The sequence below is a fragment of the Lissotriton helveticus genome, chromosome 3_1 (genome assembly GCF_964261635.1).
Source record: "Lissotriton helveticus chromosome 3_1, aLisHel1.1, whole genome shotgun sequence".
Lineage (NCBI taxonomy): Eukaryota > Metazoa > Chordata > Amphibia > Caudata > Salamandridae > Lissotriton > Lissotriton helveticus.
In genome coordinates this window covers 944,307,922-944,326,723 of record NC_136061.1, presented here as the reverse complement: position 1 = coordinate 944,326,723, position 18,802 = coordinate 944,307,922, and the positions used below count along the sequence as shown (strand labels likewise).

General features: G+C 40.1%; 1 protein-coding gene across 1 annotated transcript in view; it reads right to left on the bottom strand.

The window, feature by feature from the left end:
* Positions 1–18,451, bottom strand: part of LOC144824184 (putative methyltransferase DDB_G0268948) — a 244,810-nt gene extending 226,359 nt beyond the window's left edge. Inside the window, exon 1 of the mRNA XM_078683339.1 lies at positions 18,341–18,451. Coding sequence (XP_078539465.1) covers positions 18,341–18,451 — 111 coding nt within the window. The remainder of the gene's footprint in view (positions 1–18,340) is intronic.
* Between the last annotated feature and the right edge of the window lie 351 nt (positions 18,452–18,802).

Genomic DNA, 18,802 nt, shown 5'->3' with positions numbered 1-18,802 from the left:
ATAGAGACAACCGAATCCTCAGTTATCTTTCCTTTTAACAGATTCTCTTCACCTTCAGAATCTATTTCAATTATTTCTAAGTCTTTTCTTGTCAGATTTCCATTCACTGGCACAGTTTCCAGATGTCGACTTTCTTGTCGATCTTCAGAATCTGGAATTACTTCACCTTCTGTTCTGTCTTCTGCTTCAGAATCAGAATCATCTGTGGTATCACTTTCAACATCAGAACTCTCAGGAGTTGGTACTGGAATAGTATGACTAGGATGTATCCAACGTTTCAATCCTCTGCACTTTACAGCATTAGTAGTGATCAAGATTATCTGCCTAGGTTTCTGCCATCTAGGAGCTAGACAATTCCTTCTCCGATGTACTTTCGTTCTGACCCAATCGCCAGGTCTCAGATCATGAGTCAAAACTTTTTCATTTGATTGAGCTTCAGTTCCCACCTGATTAGACACAGAAGTTACCATATCAGATAACCTTTTACAGTAATCCAAAATTGCACTGTCATTTATGCTCAACAGTTTACCTACAGGTACAAAAGCTTGCCTCATAACTCTTCCCATTAAAATTTCATGAGGACTCAAACCTGTCTTTTTATCTGGTGTACTTCTTAATGACATCAAAACAAGTGGAAGAGCATCTGTCCACTTAATACCTGTCTCAAGACACATTTTTCCAATTCTGTTTTTGATTGTTCCATTTATTTGTTCAACTACACCTGATGCCTCTGGTCTGTATGCACAGTGTATTTTCTGCTCAATGCTCAAAGCTTCACAAATTAACTTCATCAGTTTGTTATCAAAATGGCTTCCTCCATCACTCTCAATAGTGACTGGAAAACCGTACCTTGGGATGATTTCTCTGAGCAATAGTTTTGCTACTGTAATTGAATCACAATGTCGTGTAGGGAAAGCCTCTACCCATCTTGAGAATAAGCATACAATTACAAGTACATATTTCAAACAGTTGTGTAAGGGCATTTCAATGAAATCCATTTGTAACCTGGTAAAGGGACCACCCTCTCGACCTATTATTCCTGTCCCCACCACTGATTTTCTGTTTGGATTCATTTGTTGGCATGACAAACACCTTTGACAAAAAGATTCAGCAATGGTTCTAAATTTGGTATTGAACCATGTTTCTCTAAAAAGTCTGACCATAGAATCTCTTCCTAGATGTGCAGGACCATGATATAATCTGGCCATGTCAGCAATCAAGCAATTTGGTAACACTACTCTGCCATCTTTGTAAACCCACACTCCATCTTCTTCTCGTGGTCTACAATCTGATCTTAACCATAGGTCTTTTTCTTCATCATCTGCTTCGTTTTGTAAATCTCTAATCTCATGCCATGTTTCTACAACAGTTGTTAGCATTAATGAATTTGAATCAGTTTCTTTACTCCTCTCCCGATTGTATGAATAATTTTTCCTTGCGCAGTACTTTGCTGTTTCATCTGCGAAGGCATTTCCCTTGGAAATATAATCAGTTCCTCTAGTGTGCGCTGCACATTTGACAATGGCAATTTCTTTTGGCAATTGTATTGCTTCAATTAATCTTCTAATGAAAACTGCATTTTTAATTGGTGATCCTGTTGATGTCATGTATCCTCTCTGTGACCAGAGTTGTCCATAATCATGCACAACTCCGTACCCATACTGACTATCAGTAATGATGGTAACTCTTATATCCTTTGATATTTCACATGCACGAATTAAAGCAATCAATTCAGCCACTTGTGCTGAACGAACTCCTTCAAGACATGATGCTTCTTCAACATCTACAACTGTACAAACTGAGTATGAAGCTTTCAAGACACCTCCTTCGGATCTTAAGCATGAACCATCTACAAAGTAGACAAAATCCGATTCAGACAAAGGTCTGTCTTTGATGTCTTTTCTTGGTTTAGTGCAGAATTCCATGACATCTAAACATTCATGTTCAGTTTCAATGTCATCAACAATTTCAGAATCAGGCAGTAATGTAGAAGGATTCAGATTCAAACATCTTGAAATCGAAACATTATCTGCTCCCAGTATGATTTTCTCATACTTTGTCAATCTGCTACTTGTTAAATGTTGAGTCTTACCTCTTGTCAGTAATATTTCAACTGAATGAGGCACAAAAACTTTCACAGGAAATCCCATAATGATTCCTTCACTTTGTTCGAGGCTGATACTTGTAGCTGCAACTGCTTTTAAACAACCGGGTAATGCTTTTGCAATTGGATCAAGAACTGCAGAGAAGTATGCAATAGGTTTCTTTAAATTTCCATGTCTCTGAATTAATACAGATAATGCACATCCTTCTCTCTCACTGCAATACAGTTCAAAATCTTTCTCATAATTTGGCATGCCTAAAGCAGGAGCTTGGCATAAGCTCTTTTTCAAGTTCTCAAAAGATTCCATCTCAGCATCATTGAGAATAATTGGATCTTTTACATCTGACTTTGTCAATCTTTGTAGTGGTTTTGCAATTACTGAAAATCCACTTATCCATTGTCGACAGTAACCTACCATTCCCAGGAACATTCTGACCTGTCTTTGTGTTCTTGGCGGTAACATTGCTTGAATCATTTTTATTCTCTCTATTGTTACTTGTCTTTTTCCTTTTGCAATTCTGTGACCAAGATATTTTACTTCTTGTTTGCAAAACTGTAGTTTTGCTGGGGACACTTTATGTCCTTCTTCTGCAAGGCGATTTAACAGAATTTTTGTGTCTGTTACACAATTTTCTCTTGTCTTTGCAGCTATTAACAAATCATCAATATACTGCACCAACGTAGACCTACCTGGTAAGTCTAAATTTTCTAATGATCTTTTTAACAGTTCGTTAAAGATTGAAGGACTTTCTGTATAGCCCTGAGGGATTCTTGTCCATCCAAGGGTCTTACCTTGGAATCTGAAAGCAAAGATTTCATAACTGTCTGGATGTAAGGGAACAGTAAAGAATGCATTGCAAAGGTCAATGACTGTGTACCATTCAGCATCATGTGGAATCTGAAATAGAATTACTGCTGGATTTGGAACCACAGGACAACATGGAATGACAATTTGATTAACCTTTCTCAAATCTTGTACGATCCTAAATGTTCCGTTAGACTTTTTAACTCCCATAATTGGTGAATTACAAGAGCTACTCTTCATTTCCTTTAATACACCTTGCTTGATTAATTTTTCAATTATAGGTGTAATACCTTCAATTGTTTCTGTTTTCATTTTATATTGTGGAGTGTTTGGAAATTCTATTCCCTGTTTCAATGCAATTTTTACAGGATCTACGTTTTTCATTAGACCCATCTCATTCCCAGTAAAATCCCATATTTCAGATTTCACTGTTTCTTTTAGCTCTTCAGGTAAATCCTTTTCTTCAAATGCAGGAAACAATTTTGTTTCTTCTGCTTCCATCATCATCATTGTCATCCTGTATAAACCATCTTCCTCCATTGTTTGTAACTCAACTCCATCAGGAGAACAATATATTCTACAATTCATTTTACATAGGATGTCTCTGCCTAATAGATTTACTGGACTACTATTACAAACCACAAATCTGTGTTTGTCTCTGTAATTTCCAATTTCAACTGGTACTGGATCAGTTAAGTCTGTTTTAATTTGCTGATTACTTACTCCCACAACTTGGATGGTATCCCCAGAGAGAGGTAGGTTTTCAATTTCCACTGATCTAACAGTAGAACGGGTAGCACCAGTGTCCACTAGAAAAGTGATGTCTACATCATTAACTTTCCCGTTTACATAAGGACCAGACTGGTCATCCTCAAGAGTGGCTCCAACAACACACTCTTCCTCCTCTCTCGGGCACCGTCAGCAATAATCATCAGAATCACTGTCTTGACTTTCTGCTAATAAAAATTGTTGTGAAGCATTTTGCATTTGAACCCTTTGCTGCTTTTGCTGTTTTTGTGGTTTTATTACCTGTTCACTTCCCTGAAATCCCACGTTTGGATTATATTTTTGAACTCCCCCACAATTCGGAAAAGGTGGTTGTGGCAATTGGTCTTGACGATTATTCACCTGTTGTTGTTGCTGTTGCTGTAACTGTCGCTGAATATTAAATTCGTTTAACCCCTGTTGCATCTGTAGCTGTTGCTGCAGGTTAACACCATTCTGCATCTGTGGATTCAATAAGGGATTCTTTAAGTTTTTAGGAGGATGAGGACACTCGTCCCTCCAATGTCCAATTTCGCCACAATTAAAACAAGGTAATCTTTGTTTCAGCTCTTCTATCTTTGGGCTAAATTTCTTTGGGAAATTATTACCTTTAAACTTTCCTTGTATCTGGTTTGTATTTCCAGTTTGAACAAAATTAGTGTTCTTATTTCCCATGCTGGCAATCTGTTGCTCAGCCACCTTTACCTGAGCCCACATGGCTTTCTCCTTCAGCTTCTTCTGTTTTACTTCTATTTCATCGCTACAATATTTTGCTTTTCTTAGAATATCATCTACAGATAGTGATTGCTATCCGACAATACTAGTTCTGATCATTTCTCCAATTTCAGGTTTTAGTCCATAAACAAATCTATAGACAAAATGACTCATGTCTTTTTCATCTAATTTTTCATAACCACTGTATTGTTTAAAGATTAACAATAGTCTTTCATAAAAAGAATGAACTGATTCTTTTGTTTCCTGTTCTGTTCTTTCTATTTTAACCCAATCGACTTCTTTGGGTGGAATTTTGTTTTTCATCCAAACAATTACTTTCTCATAAAAATCCATTACAAGTGGATTTGGAGCGCCTGTTTCTTTGATTCGTTCAGGTTCTGCTTTTGGCCAACTAATAGATATTTTACATTCTGTCCAAAGATCAGATGGAACTACAATGTCAAAAAATCCATCTAAATCAATCCACAGAACTTTTGACACTTTGATAAATCTATCAACTTGCCTGTACCACTCAACTGGTTTTTCCCTCAATTTTGGAAAGTCATTTGTAAATAACAGAATGTCTTGTCTCGACCACGGGATATGAACATATCCTCCACCTGCAACTTCTCTCATTGGAAATTGTTTTGACAATTTATCCAATCTTTCATCTTCCTTCTTTTTCGTCCATTTTACTCTCCATTTATTCAGTTCTCCTAGCTTTTTGATATAGACAATCAAATCTTTAATGTGAACTATTCTTCCCATTGAGTTCAAACTCTCAATGTCACTTTCTGAAAAGTCTAATCTGTAATGCTTTGCAAAATTCTTTTGTTTACTCACATCGATTTCAAGTTCTGCTGCTAGATCCTCTAGTTGATCATATTTATTTTTCGTTTTCCACTGAATGCTTTTACAAATGAACAGTAGTTCATCATCCCGATAGTAATTTAAACTATCTGGACCAATTGTTCCAATTATTAATTCTTCGATATTCGCTTTTAATTTGGCCACATCAAGTTTTGGTGTGGTTACCCTGACTTCAGGACTCCCTATATCTGATACAGCACCCATTGGTGTTTTTGGAGATAAATCCTCATTAAAGGTTAAATCAGGCATTCTCGATTTAGAAGTGTTTATTTCAGATAAATCTGAATAAAATCTTTCAGCAGCCTTTTGAATTTCTGTATTTAAAGGAATAGTTAATCCAGTTTTGTTTGTTTCTCTTGGTTCAAATACGGGCTGAACAGGACCAATTGTTACTGGAACTGTGACAGCTTCCATGCCTTTTGTCATTCTTTTAATTAATTCTTCTTTAGATCTTAAATATTCATTATAATCAACATCTTCAACATTTCTTGTCTCTCTTGCATAATCTTTTGGAGGTTCCCTTGCTCTTGGAGTCATTGTAAAATGTCTACCTTCATTTCGAGCATTCTCGAATTCTGATCTTCTAGGAGTTTCAGTGATTTCACAATTATTTGGATAAAGTTTAGGAGCTTCACTAATTGGAGGTGCACTCGGTGAAGTTTCAGTAGAAACCACCGGAGTAGACCATGATCTAGGAGGTCTCAAAGGCTGATTAGGCTGATTCTTTCTAGCAGTTGTATATATTTCTTCCATAACTGCATCCTCAGATTCACTTTCCATAGATTTCCCTGTAGGAGTACCCATTACCATTTCATGAATTAAATACAATCCTTCACTCATGTTTCCCTGTCTCCACATTCGCAATCTATCTTCATGAGTTTCTCTTTTCCAAGATGGATTTTTAGAAGGTCTTTTAATTCCACTAGCTTCTCTTTGTAACTGATACATCTCGTCTTCCCACTCAACTAAAGCTTCAAATTGAGTTGGTCTCGGTTTTGGAACAAGAGCATTCATTTTTTCTCGTAAGTTTCTTAAAACTCTTACATTAAATGAACCATCATCAGGCCAAGCTAAAACACCGTCGTTTTTAGTATAGCGTTTCCAACTGTCGAACCATAAGACAGTATGATATCCGTATTCACCTTCCATGTACGCTGCAGGTGTTTTATACTTATGAAGTAGTTTACCACCTCGCGTTTCGATTTTCTTGTCAGGTGAAAATAAATTCTTAAATTTCTGAAATAATGTTGTCTTTTTCTCAACATGTTTAAAATGATAACTCATTTTTAAAAGTTAAATTTAATTCACAAAATCGTTCGTAAAATATTTCCGGGATGTTCCGCAAAACAACCAATCCGTGCGCGAAACACACCAACAAGCCAATGATAGTTGAGCTACGTCACTTTTCTGCTCAACCAATAAATTTAGAGTTTTTTCGAACGACCAATCAGCTCACAGGCCGTCAGAGACTTAAGAGCCAATCAGAATACAGCTTGTGACGTAGGTCACCCAATCCCAGCGCGGCTCTGTGACGTACACAGCAGCTGCGGTTTCTCGCTTCTCACTCCTGGCGCTTACCCCTCCTTCACAAAATCTTTTCACAGCGCCATTTTAAGGACACTTTTCAGTGTAAATTAATTCTTAACAATGACTATAAAGACAACATCTGTTCGTTTCACTATTTAGGATAGTTTACATACATTCAAGTATCCACACTTCGGAATAGACGGCGCTATTCACACTAAGGATAATATTCAATTGTCAGTAGAGTAACCTTACCCCACCCTTCTAACAAGTATAATTATGAACTCGCTTTGCTCTGAACCCACCGCGAAGTGAAAGTTCTAAGAGTTCCACTTGAACATAAAATACAATTCAAACTCGCACTTTCACACTGAAATTTCCCTAATTTCAAACACACATGAAATCCGTACAGGACTCTCACCTGTTTATAGAATTCATGCACCGTTAGCAAAATAACGACGTTATCCGTACAGGGCTCTCACCTGTTTATAGATATGAAACATGTACCCGTACAGGACTCTAACCTGTTTATAGATAATCATGCACCGACGTTAATTTTACCCTTCACTCAAGCTCGGATATAACTAATACTCTCATCACAGTGAGTTTTATGGAAGGCGCTTTGTCCCTATTCTCATGCTGCTTTAATTTCTTAGAAAACCCTCACTATACAAGATTCAGATCTAGCCCTAAAACTGTGCTGCTCGGCGACAACACTATGGTACACGGCGATACCTCTTGTGATACTCGGCGATATCACTACAAACAGAACAGATGGCTTGCGTGACTAATTTCTCGCCACACAATCTATACCGGTATAGCTTACAGATAGCACGAAAAACGAACTCAACAAGTGTTAAAACATCGATCCTATTTCCATACCATAACGCAACCCCTAGCAACCAACATATTACCTTGGTTACCTCTTAGCAACCATCAATTTCTGCTACCAGAGAATTGATCCAGCGGGCTATAGAAAATATATCATAAACTACGCTACCCAACTTCATAACCTATAAACAAAATTCTAAACTAAATATGGACCCATTTATAAACCTGATATATTTTTGGGCCTACTGAATCAGGTGGTCAGAATAAATCTATATACACATTATCTACAAACTATATACATTTTTATACATTTGCAGAAAGAATATTGTCATTAGAATAAAACCCAACCATTTAAATGACCACCATAGGCGACGTGATCTAGCTAATAGTAACCTACACTTCTGAATAACCAAGACCAGCTTGTTTGTCAAAAGTAAGATTTTATTTACTAAATTATGGTATATAAGTTGAAAGTTTTATAAATGAAATTTATTAGCAATAATGCAAGCATGATTATAATGAAATATGAGAAAATTACTATTTAAGCAATTGAAACAATTTTAAAGAAAATATATAAAGTTTAGCATTTCTAAAACCTAATTCCCTAACTAAGCTAAATAGATAGAAATTAAAGTAAAGTTCTTTGAGGATTCTTACGTGCTCCACGCAAAGTCCAGTAGCACATCACCCTCATCGGAAAGTCAGAAAGCAGCAGCCAGCCCAACCCTAAGGGCATGACTTTTTATACCTTTCTACACTAACTAAACTAGCAAAGGAAAGTTTTCAGAAATCCTCGACGTCCCATTGGCTGAGAGTGACAAGTGACATGTCACCCGTTTCTCAAAAAGTTCCATTAAATCATGTCACATAAAGACCATTGTCTCTTCCACGTGAAGCCAGAAGCTTCCTGAGATTGCAACAAATGTATTAAGTCATTCTCGCAGCGTCCATAGACTTTTAATACAACTTCCGCGGATGCCAAGTTAAGGACTGACAAAATGTTCACTTTCGACCTTGGCCATGTCCGACAGAATGATGTCAGCTCATCAGTTTTTGCTTTGTGAATGCAGCTTCAATAAACGTTTTAATTCAGAATGGGCGTCTCGTGACTTTCTGCAGGATTATATGTCAGCTCTTTTTCTGCGGTTCAAATGACTAGGCCCAAAAGCAGGCAACTTATGTTTTCTAGTATAAAACAAACACAAGAAAAGTATTAATGTAAGAAATAAAGTAGATTCTGTATCCACCCCATGGTTTACTAATTAATTAACCCACCCGATTAATCAAAATGTTACCTAGCCATTGCAAACAAATAAAGCAGCGTTTATATCTACCAGTCTCCGTTTCTTCATGAGACCCATATGCACCTAGAATAGTAGAAATGACATCACACAGACAAAGAAAAGCAAAACAAGCACATGCTTCTTTTAAGTTTGCAGCAATTAGTAATGACAAAAACGAAAACAATAAATTATTTTATTATTTTGTACGAACAAAAAGATGCAACATTTATGCACGTTTATGAGCACACATGTTAGTCCCCCCACGTGTAAAGTTTAATCTAAGTTGTATTAGCATAACATATCACAAATCATTAATATTATTATTCATGTTATGGAAATGTGACTTTGCGAGTTTAAACAAAATTTTGTTTTCTATCTCGCTCCATCAAGAGTCATGTGACAGAAGTGTTTGGAAGGCCTTCAGAGGCAATGACTGTCCATCACTTTCCCTGAGTTAATATAGTTTGGAGTTGGAATATAATTTTTTATCTGTTTAGTTACCAGTGCCTTTTGTGAGGTAATGTAGTTTGGTATGAGAGTAATAAAATATAGTTTATTTTGGAGCAAGATTAATGAAAATAATGTATGTTTAAGTGGTAATAGTACATAATATATGTTTATTAAATTATAATAGCAATTAAATGTAAATTATTTTAATGCAAATATAGTAATGCAAAGATAGTATAAGAAACATAATATAGAAATTAGGTACATAAAAATATTTATATTTTATTTATTTATATATTTTCATTCAAAGACTCAAGCAAAGAAATATACTGCATTTTATTTTATTTACAATGTTTCATATATATTGTGATAAACCCCCATAAAGATTTTTTTTTATTTTTGATATGTCACATATTTAGTATATAGTTAAACATTAATATACAATATTTAAGCATAGTAAGTATGAAACAATTCTATGTTTTATATAATGTAAAAGTTGGGAAATAAGTACATGCTCTAGCAGCCTCAGATTGTATCCACATGCAGGTCTACAAGGGTGGATCTGCGGTGCTGATTCTGCTCGACCTTTCGGCGGCATTCGATACCATCTTCCCAGTTTGCATTCTTCATCGACTGCAGGAAGCAGGAGTTACCAGGAGGGCCCTGCAGCTTCTTCACTCATAAATGCACGGCAGAACCAAAGTCGTCAGTTATGGTGGGTCCAAAGCCAAGGCCTTTGGCCTCCCTTGTGGGGTGCCCAGGGCTCTTCGCTCAGCCCCACTCTTTTAAATCTTTATGTGAGCCCCCTGGCTTCAATGTTAAAATCATTCAGCTTTCAGGTACTCTCATATGCGGATGACACGCAAATCATAATTTCCATCTCCAATGATCTGCAGCTGGTTGCCCAAAAGTTCAATCATTCTATATCCTGCATAATATGCTGGATGAAGGACATCTCTCATAAAATCAATATGGACAAAACCGAGGTTCTGGTTTTTGGCCCTCAAACCTCTATTTGGTCTGCCGCTTGGTGGCCATCAAACTGCTGTCCCCTTCTTGCTCTGGTTAACATGGCTAAAAAACTGGGAGTCCTCTTTGATGAGGGCCTGTCTTTTGACACCCAGGTGAACCGCACAGTTAGTACCTGCTTCTACATTCTTAAAATGTTGAAGAAAGTACTGCCGTATATCCCTTTGGAGCTACATCGGCCCACCATCAATGCAGTGTACCTTAATGCCAGCATAGGTTCTCTGAACAAGCTCCCGGTGGTGCAAAACGCTGCGGCAAGGCGTATTCTTAACATCCCAAAACACCAGTCCGCCAGGGAAGAAATCTGTGCCTTGCTCTGGCTTCCTATCAGGAAGCGCATCTCCTTCAAGGCTCTGAACTTGGTGTACAAAGCTATGCATACCAACGGCTCACCACACCTTAAATCCTTGTTTCAATGGTACACTCCAAGAAGAGCCTTGAGATCCTCCATTCATAAAAAAGTTGTCTCTCCCAGATGCCGTAGGTCCAAATGGGAAGGCCGTTCATTCTCAGTGGCGGCTGCTAAACTCTGGAACTCTTTGCGCCAATTCTATCACCACGGCTGACTCACTCCAGGTCTTCAGGAAGCTTCTGAAGACCTGGCTCTTTGCCTCTTAGCTGCCTGTTGCTGGTCTCTCCTCCGCTCGCCCAGTGCCTTGACACCTTTTGGTTTTAGTGCACTCTATAAATACTATCCTATCCTATCCTAAAAACGAAAGATGCAGTTATCCACTGTTTTGAATACAATTTTTTATCTATATATTTATTTTAAAAGTTACACAATTGTTTTTATATTGTAAATATACATTAGATAAATATATACAATTTACATTATTCATAATATACATTTTGTAACACTTTTTTCATTGTATTTTTGTTTTCTATTTATTTGCATAATTAATACTAAATAATACTATATTTTGTATAATATTATTTAATGTGTCTCAAAAAGTAATATTATACAGCTAAGTAAGCATTTTGTAAAAAAAATCTATTTTTAACATTAATACAATCTTTCATAATTTTTAGCAAGCAGTTCCATTTTTTTCTTACAATAATAAGTTATTATAATGTTGTAAATGTATAATAATGAATATTATTTGTGTTGTAACATTTAATATTATACATCTTATCATGTTTAACATAACAGAATTCTTTTTTTACATTAGTAATATTAATAAGTGTTTTTGAAACTTTTTTGTATAACATTTCTAATTTATATTGAGTTTAATGTAGGAAAGTATTTTTGTTATTTTAATTAGGTGCCCATTTTTTTAAACTGAGTGTTATTTTTTAGGCTATTGGTGTTGTTTTAGGTCATTTATGAGAGGAAAAGCTCACGGTTGAAAGCTGCGTTGCATAGGTTAAGGTAAGTTTAATTTAATTGCTTTTAGACTTAATTTAGGGGTAGGGCGAAGGTAGTTAGCTACTATATAGTGTATATAAGGTTTGGATTTTATGTTTGTTGTGAGGTTTTTTTTGTAGTTTAGTGTATGTAAAGTGCTTTGATAGTTCGGTGTTATGTTTTGTTATATGTTCTGACTTCTTTGACCATTGCGCGCTGCTGAATCTAGTGCTGCATTGCTGCTGTTTTAAATTATTTTAAAAACGAATCTACTTTACTGCGCGCTCGCGCTGTTGCTCTCGGCGCTAGGCGCTATCTCGCTTTAGCGTTTTATTTAACACCATTCTTCCCCTCTTACCTGCACCATAAACTGTGTCCCCATTCCGCACTTAGTGGGAAATCGACCACCTCAGGGAACTCAGGGCTCCCGGAGACATCGCGCTGCGGTGTTGGTAGCCGCCATCTTGGGTGAGTGAGGGAACCAGGGAGTGCCGAATTGCTGGCGCCATCTTGGTTGGGGGGTCGAGTGATCGCACTACAGGACTCTTGTGACTGGAAGTGCATAAAAGCAGAACTCCCCATCGTGAGGTCAGACTTCTTTGACCATTGCGCGCTGCTGAATCTAGTGCTGCATTGCTGCTGTTTTAAATTATTTAAAAAACGTATCTACTTTACTGCGCGCTCGCGCTGTTGCTCTCGGCGCTAGGCGCTAGCTCGCTTTAGCATTTTATTTAACACCATTCTTCCCCTCTTACCTGCACCATAAATTGTGTCCCCATTCCGCACTTAGCGGAAAATCGACCACCTCAGGGAACTCAGGGCTCCCGGAGACATCGCGCTGCGGTGTTGGTAGCCGCCATCTTGGGTGAGTGAGGGAACCAGGGAGTGCCGAATTGCTGGCGCCATCTTGGCTGGGGGGTCTAGTGATCGCACTACAGGACTCTTGTGACTAGAAGTGCATAAAAGCAGAACTCCCCATCGTGAGGTCAGACTTCTTTGACCATTGCGCGCTGCTGAATCTATTGCTGCATTGCTGCTGTTTTAAATTATTTTAAAAACTTATCTACTTTACTGCGTGCTCGCGCTGTTGCTCTCGGCGCTAGGCGCTATCTCGCTTTAGCGTTTTATTTAACACCATTCTTCCCCTCTTACCTGCACCATAAATTGTGTCCACATTCCGCACTTAGCGGGAAATCGACCACTTCAGGGAACTCAGGGCTCCCGGAGACATCGCGCTGCGGTGTTGGTAGCCGCCATCTTGAATGAGTGAGGGAACCAGGGAGTGCCGAATTGCTGGCGCCATCTTGGTTGGGGGGTCTAGTGATCGCACTAGAGGACTCTTGCGTCTACGGCTATAAACGATGGCGTCCCAAAAGCGCGCAGCGTAGGCGCGCAGTGGGAGCGCCGGCGGAGCGCCGGAGGTGTGCCAGAGGTAAGCCCGTTTGCACCCGTTCGCGCACGGAACGCGCCGGCTGCCGAACATACTACCTCTGGGAACTTAGATGTTCCCCTCCATTCCTATTCCCGCGATGAACTTCTACGCCTCAATCCTGGTTCTGTTAGTAACCAAAAGTACAACTCCTACAGTAAGCACCCAGCTACTGTGTCTTGTGGGCTGTTGAATGTGCGCTCACTCATCAAACACTGTGATGAGATCGCGTTACTTATCGAGTCTCATCATCTTGACGTACTCTTTATGACAGAGACGTGGACAACACCGACTAGTTCGGTGGAACTGGGGTCAGCTTGTCCCCCGGGCTTCAAAATAATGCATAATCCTAGGGTGGGAGGCAGAGGAGGTGGAATTGGCATAATCTTCAGACAGACTCTACACCTCACTCAGCTTAACGTCAAGGCTATTGCTGGGTGCGAAACACTGGGCTTTTCCATCAAGGACCTGGGAGGTGTGCTACTTACGGGTCTACTATGTTATAGACCCCCGGCTTGCCCGCTATCGGCCGTTCCTGAGCTCATAGATTTGGTATATGATCTCTCCCATTCCCACACAAAGATGATGGTGTTGGGGGACTTCAATCTGTGGTCAGAAGGATCGACCAATACGGCCTATGAAGAATTGGTAGAAGCGTGTCTTAACATTGAGCTAGAACAACTAGTACTCTCCAAAACCCACTCAAAGGGCCATATTCTTGATCTACTCTTTGCTGATGCTGGTCGTACTTCAATACTTGACGTCCTGCCTCAGTGTTGGATGGACCACGCCCTTGTCCAGTTCTCCCTCTCGTGCACTAGCACCTTCTTGAAGAAAGGGAGTGCGGCGGGCACTAGAACGGGGAGACAATGGTCCGGACTCCTTAGACAAGCCATTCTGCCTTCTCTGCTGCCGGAGGGCTTTGTATTGGGAGTGAACGTGGATGAGAGCTACGAGACTCTCTGTCAGCAAATCTTTACTTCTCTGGATTCCTTGGCCCCGGTGCGGAAAATCAAAGATAGGACTAATCTCGCCATGCCATGGTACTCGGAAGAACTTCGGCAGCTCAAGCTACAATGCAAACAGGCTGAGCGAACCTGGAGAAAACAGTACCTGGAATCACACAGAGTCCTCTTTAGACAGGCATTGGCATCCTATAACATCCAGATCAAGCTGGCCAAAGCCAGATTTCTATAAGAATCTTTGCTGGCAGCCGCTAACAATTCTCAGGCCTTATTTAAGATCGTAAAGGACTGGGCCCATCCTGGCTGCACCAAAAACGCCATCCCGGCCTCACAAGCTCTCTGCGACTTGTTAGCACAAGCCTTTGAGGATAAGATTACCAACATCTTAAACAATCTCTCCCCCTCAACTGGCAGCACTACATATGATTCCATCTCGCCAGAAAATGGGAAGGAGTGTATTAAAGCAGGTGAGCTGAGCAACTTCCCTCTACCATCCTTTGAGGACTTTTGCTCTTTGGCTGACGGGGTGTCTTCTGGCTCACCCTCTGATCCTTTACCACCCAGATTCTGGAAACTCTGTCGTGAAGAGCTGTTTCCCCCATTGTTCTCCATCTGTTGCCAGTCTCTCACCTCGGCACGGGTGCCAGACTGCTGGAAATTGGCGGTGGTCTCTCCACTGCTTAAAAAGGAGAATCTGGACCCCACATGCCCAGCTAACTTCAGGCCCATCTCCCTCTTGCCATTCCCTATCAAAATCTTAGAGAAACTGGCCACAAAACATCTTTCCAACTTTCTTGAGACAAATGATTGTTTGGATGTGGCTCAGTTTGGGTTTCGACCGGCACATGGGACAGAGTCGGCTCTGGTGACTGTTCTTGATGACCTTCGGACGCGGGCCGACTAGGGTCAAGCAGCCTTTCTAGTGCTGCTTGACATGTCAGCCGCGTTCGATACGGTCAACCATGCTATTCTGATCAGGAGATTGACAGAGGCGGGGGTGTCGGGCTTGGCCCTTGAATGGCTGGTGTCATATCTCGAGCAAAGGCACCAGGTAGTTGCACTACCACCCTTTCAATCGAACATCAAGAGGGTTGGACAGGGAGTACCCCAGGGCTCAGCCATCAGCCCTATCCTTTTCAATCTGTACCTCCGTCCCCTGATCAGGCTGATCAAATCGTTTGGCATAACAGTGACCAACTATGCCGACGACACCCAACTTATCTTCTCGTTTGAAGGTAAGGGCGGGGTGTCACAGGAGGTTTTTCATCGATGCATGGGTACTACGGCAGAATGGTTGGGGAATAATTCCCTCCAATTTAACAGCTCGAAAACCGAGGTACTACACTGCTCCACGGACCGGATCCCCAGACCCCTACCACAGGGTTTTTGGCCTCCCGACTTCCAAGGCACTAGTCTGCCTGCTGATTCGGTTCGGAATCTGGGGGTAATGTTCAGTTCCGATCTACAGCTGGACACATCAGTAAATAAAATGGTGGCTACGTGTATGGCTCTACTTGGATCCTTGAGAAAGATCCTACCTTTGCTTCCGGCACAGGCAAGACCAGAAGTAGTGCGGTGCACAATTTTAAGTCGGCTCGACTATTGCAATGCATTGCTACTGGGGGCTCCAATTACGGTGCTAGGAAAACTCCAACAAATACAGAATTTTGCCGCCAAACTGGCACTTTCGCGACGTCGCTCGGACTCTTCTGCTAAGGCACTCAGGGACCTTCACTGGCTCCCAATTTTTCAACGGGTGAACTTTAAGGCTCTATGTTTTGTTTTTAGAGCTTTACACAGTCAAGGTCCGGCCCCTTTGCAGGATCTTTTTTCATGGTATACTCCCTCAAGATCACTCCGGTCAGCCTCAGCTCACTTGGTCGTAGTACCCAAGTTCCGGAGGTCCCGGATGGGCGGACGATCCTTCAGGATTGCCGCAGCGCGGCTGTGGAATTCTCTACCGCTAGGTCTTAGGGGCCTGGAAGATTTCTCCACCTTTAAAAAAGAGTTAAAGACCCACCTGTTCCCCAGAACAATGTAAATAGATCGGAAGCTGGTAAAATCTTGCTCTGTGTCATAATAGTCTAAGCGCCAGGATGCCCATCGGGTGACAGTGTTAGCGCTCTATAAGAGCGTCTATACATACATACATATGTTTAGTTATATTTAGAGTCCGTTGTTATCAGTATGTTTATGGTCTAAATTGCTCACACTTAATAACTTTCTGGATGGTCGGATGCGAAGGCGCACAGCAAGTAATTAACACACGTATCTCAAATGTTATCGGTCTTGTATTTGTAAAAGGTAGAGCACTTAATGTCTCTGATCAGGGAGACCTGGGGTGAAGAACAGCAGAACCAAAAGAGTTCACCTAAACAACAGATGAACACTGATGGCATAAGGTAATGGTACTTTACTGGTGCTCCTTGAGCCCTAAAAGGAATTGAGTATTGGATATTAGAACCAGTTAAGAGGCACCAAAGAAGAGGGACACAGGTGAACAGGAGGAAGCAGGAGGCGGGAATTAAGTCAAATTATTGAATACAATAGGTCTTGCAGACAGCGCATGCGCGCTGACTAGGCTTGACCTAAAATCAGGTATTCTTGTGAAAACATTATTCATTTTAAAAAAAGGGTTAAAAGCTATTTTTGATTTAAAAAACAATTCTTCCCCTTTTCGCTGTGCAACTGAGCAATTTAACAAGCAGTCTAAGAGTGTTACCGATAGCTCTTTCTCCGTAGAGGCCCTTTATTTAATGAAGTTGGGCATGGGAGAGACCCTCGGAACAATTTGCGAGTTGCGCTGCCTTTAGTAGCTCACACTGGATTTCACTGATCAGAAGTAGCTCTCATTATAAAAATGTTTGGAGTCTCCTAGTGTAGACCTAGACATTGAAATGAGAGAGGATGGAAAAAAGGCTATCCACAAAAATGATTTGAGATGTATGGTGCACAGGGTAGCTGATTAGGTCTTCCTGAATGATGACATAGTGTCGATGTTAGGAGTGAGGGGTAGGTCAAACGTTTCTCGTGTTAAAGGTGCCAAAGATTCTAAGCAGGCCTACCCTTTTTTCCTGTTTGGAACCATCACTATTGCTACTTCTGTATGTTTCATCACTTAGAACAGAGACTGTGACTGAGCTACAGCCAGAATGCCATTTAAAAGGGAATCACCACAAATCAGTTCTGAAACCTCAACAGTGCATCCACATCCTCTGTCTGGAAAATAAATATAAAAGTGGAACTGTGAAATGATTGGTCCATAGGTCACAAGAATGGAGGTTACAAAATGTCTCTGTTTATTCAGTATCTTATTTCTTACAATATTTACAAAAGCCAATGATGAAATATCTGTGAGAGTTTATTTTATTCTCTGGCTTTGATGCCTACTTGCCTTTCACTGATTAACTAGGAATATTTATTCATATTCCAATGACATTTCGTGTAAATAATTATAGTCTCTTTCACTCGCTCGTGGCTCCTCAATGGAATACTTCCTATCGTGGTATGACAGACTAGGGTTGGGATGGACTTCACACCGTTCACCCTATTTAGGAAAAACTTGTCTGAAAGGGATAGAAAAAAAATAATGACAACGAGACACTGGGAGAAAACTCCCAGCATGCGGGGGGTCATTCATTTATTGTTTTCCTAAAACAAACCCCATCTTTGGAAGTTTCTTTTTGAAAAACAAAAAGCTTTTGAAAAGTTTGCTGGCTGGCAATCATGTCCAACAGTATTTGCACATTTGCACTGCCACCTTCAAATAGTGCATAATCTCTGCTATTTAACCAGCAGCAATATAAATAGCAGTGGAAATTCACTATTAACCCGGCAGCCAGGTAAACATCTGCTGCTATTGTTTTACCAAAATAAAAGGTTTTGGCTAATGACATACCTAAAAATCGCAGCACTTCCAATAGGTGGTATGTATCATCTATCATCTAATGATATTAGACATGTTAAGTGTCTTGTCATTTAGACTAGTACCAGAGGAGGCTTGCTTTCAAAAATCTATAAACAAATGTTGCAACACGAGTGCAGGAATCTCAAAAGTGTGGGGCCTGGTGAATAATCTCCATGCTCTCCGGACGGGCCAGCTACTAATACCCCATCAACAGTTCTGAAACTGTAACTTCACCACTTGTGCACAGAAACTCGCTATGAAAATATGTGTATATGTTAAACATTTTCTTAATTACCACCAGCTTACAGTGATTGTTTCTTACCTTCTCTTCCAGGAAGGAAAGGATCATCCTTAGCACGGCATCTGGTTCACGAATCATGTATTTTTCATAGAGTTTGGAATGTTCTTTTCTCTCAAAGAATCGGTAAGCCATCTCCTATGACAGAAAACCAAAGCATACAGAAAATGATAACACATCCTTCAGTCTTAAAGGAAACAAGGACGTTTGAAGGAAACAAGTACTGGCAGCGTCAATGGTCTCCGAGGCCAATGTTGAACAGATGTCACGCACGTTTTGCCAATGAGGAATATTGTATTTATTTTTGCAGTTGTATATACCACAAACTCAGCCCAACAGCACATACCAGTTACATAACACAGCATCATATTTATTTTTTAGGCATAAGGAGATTAAGTGATTTTCCCAGAATCACAGGATGTCACCAGGGCTCGAACCTGGTTCCCCAGCTACAAAGTTGGGAACTCTGGTCATAACGCCATATAT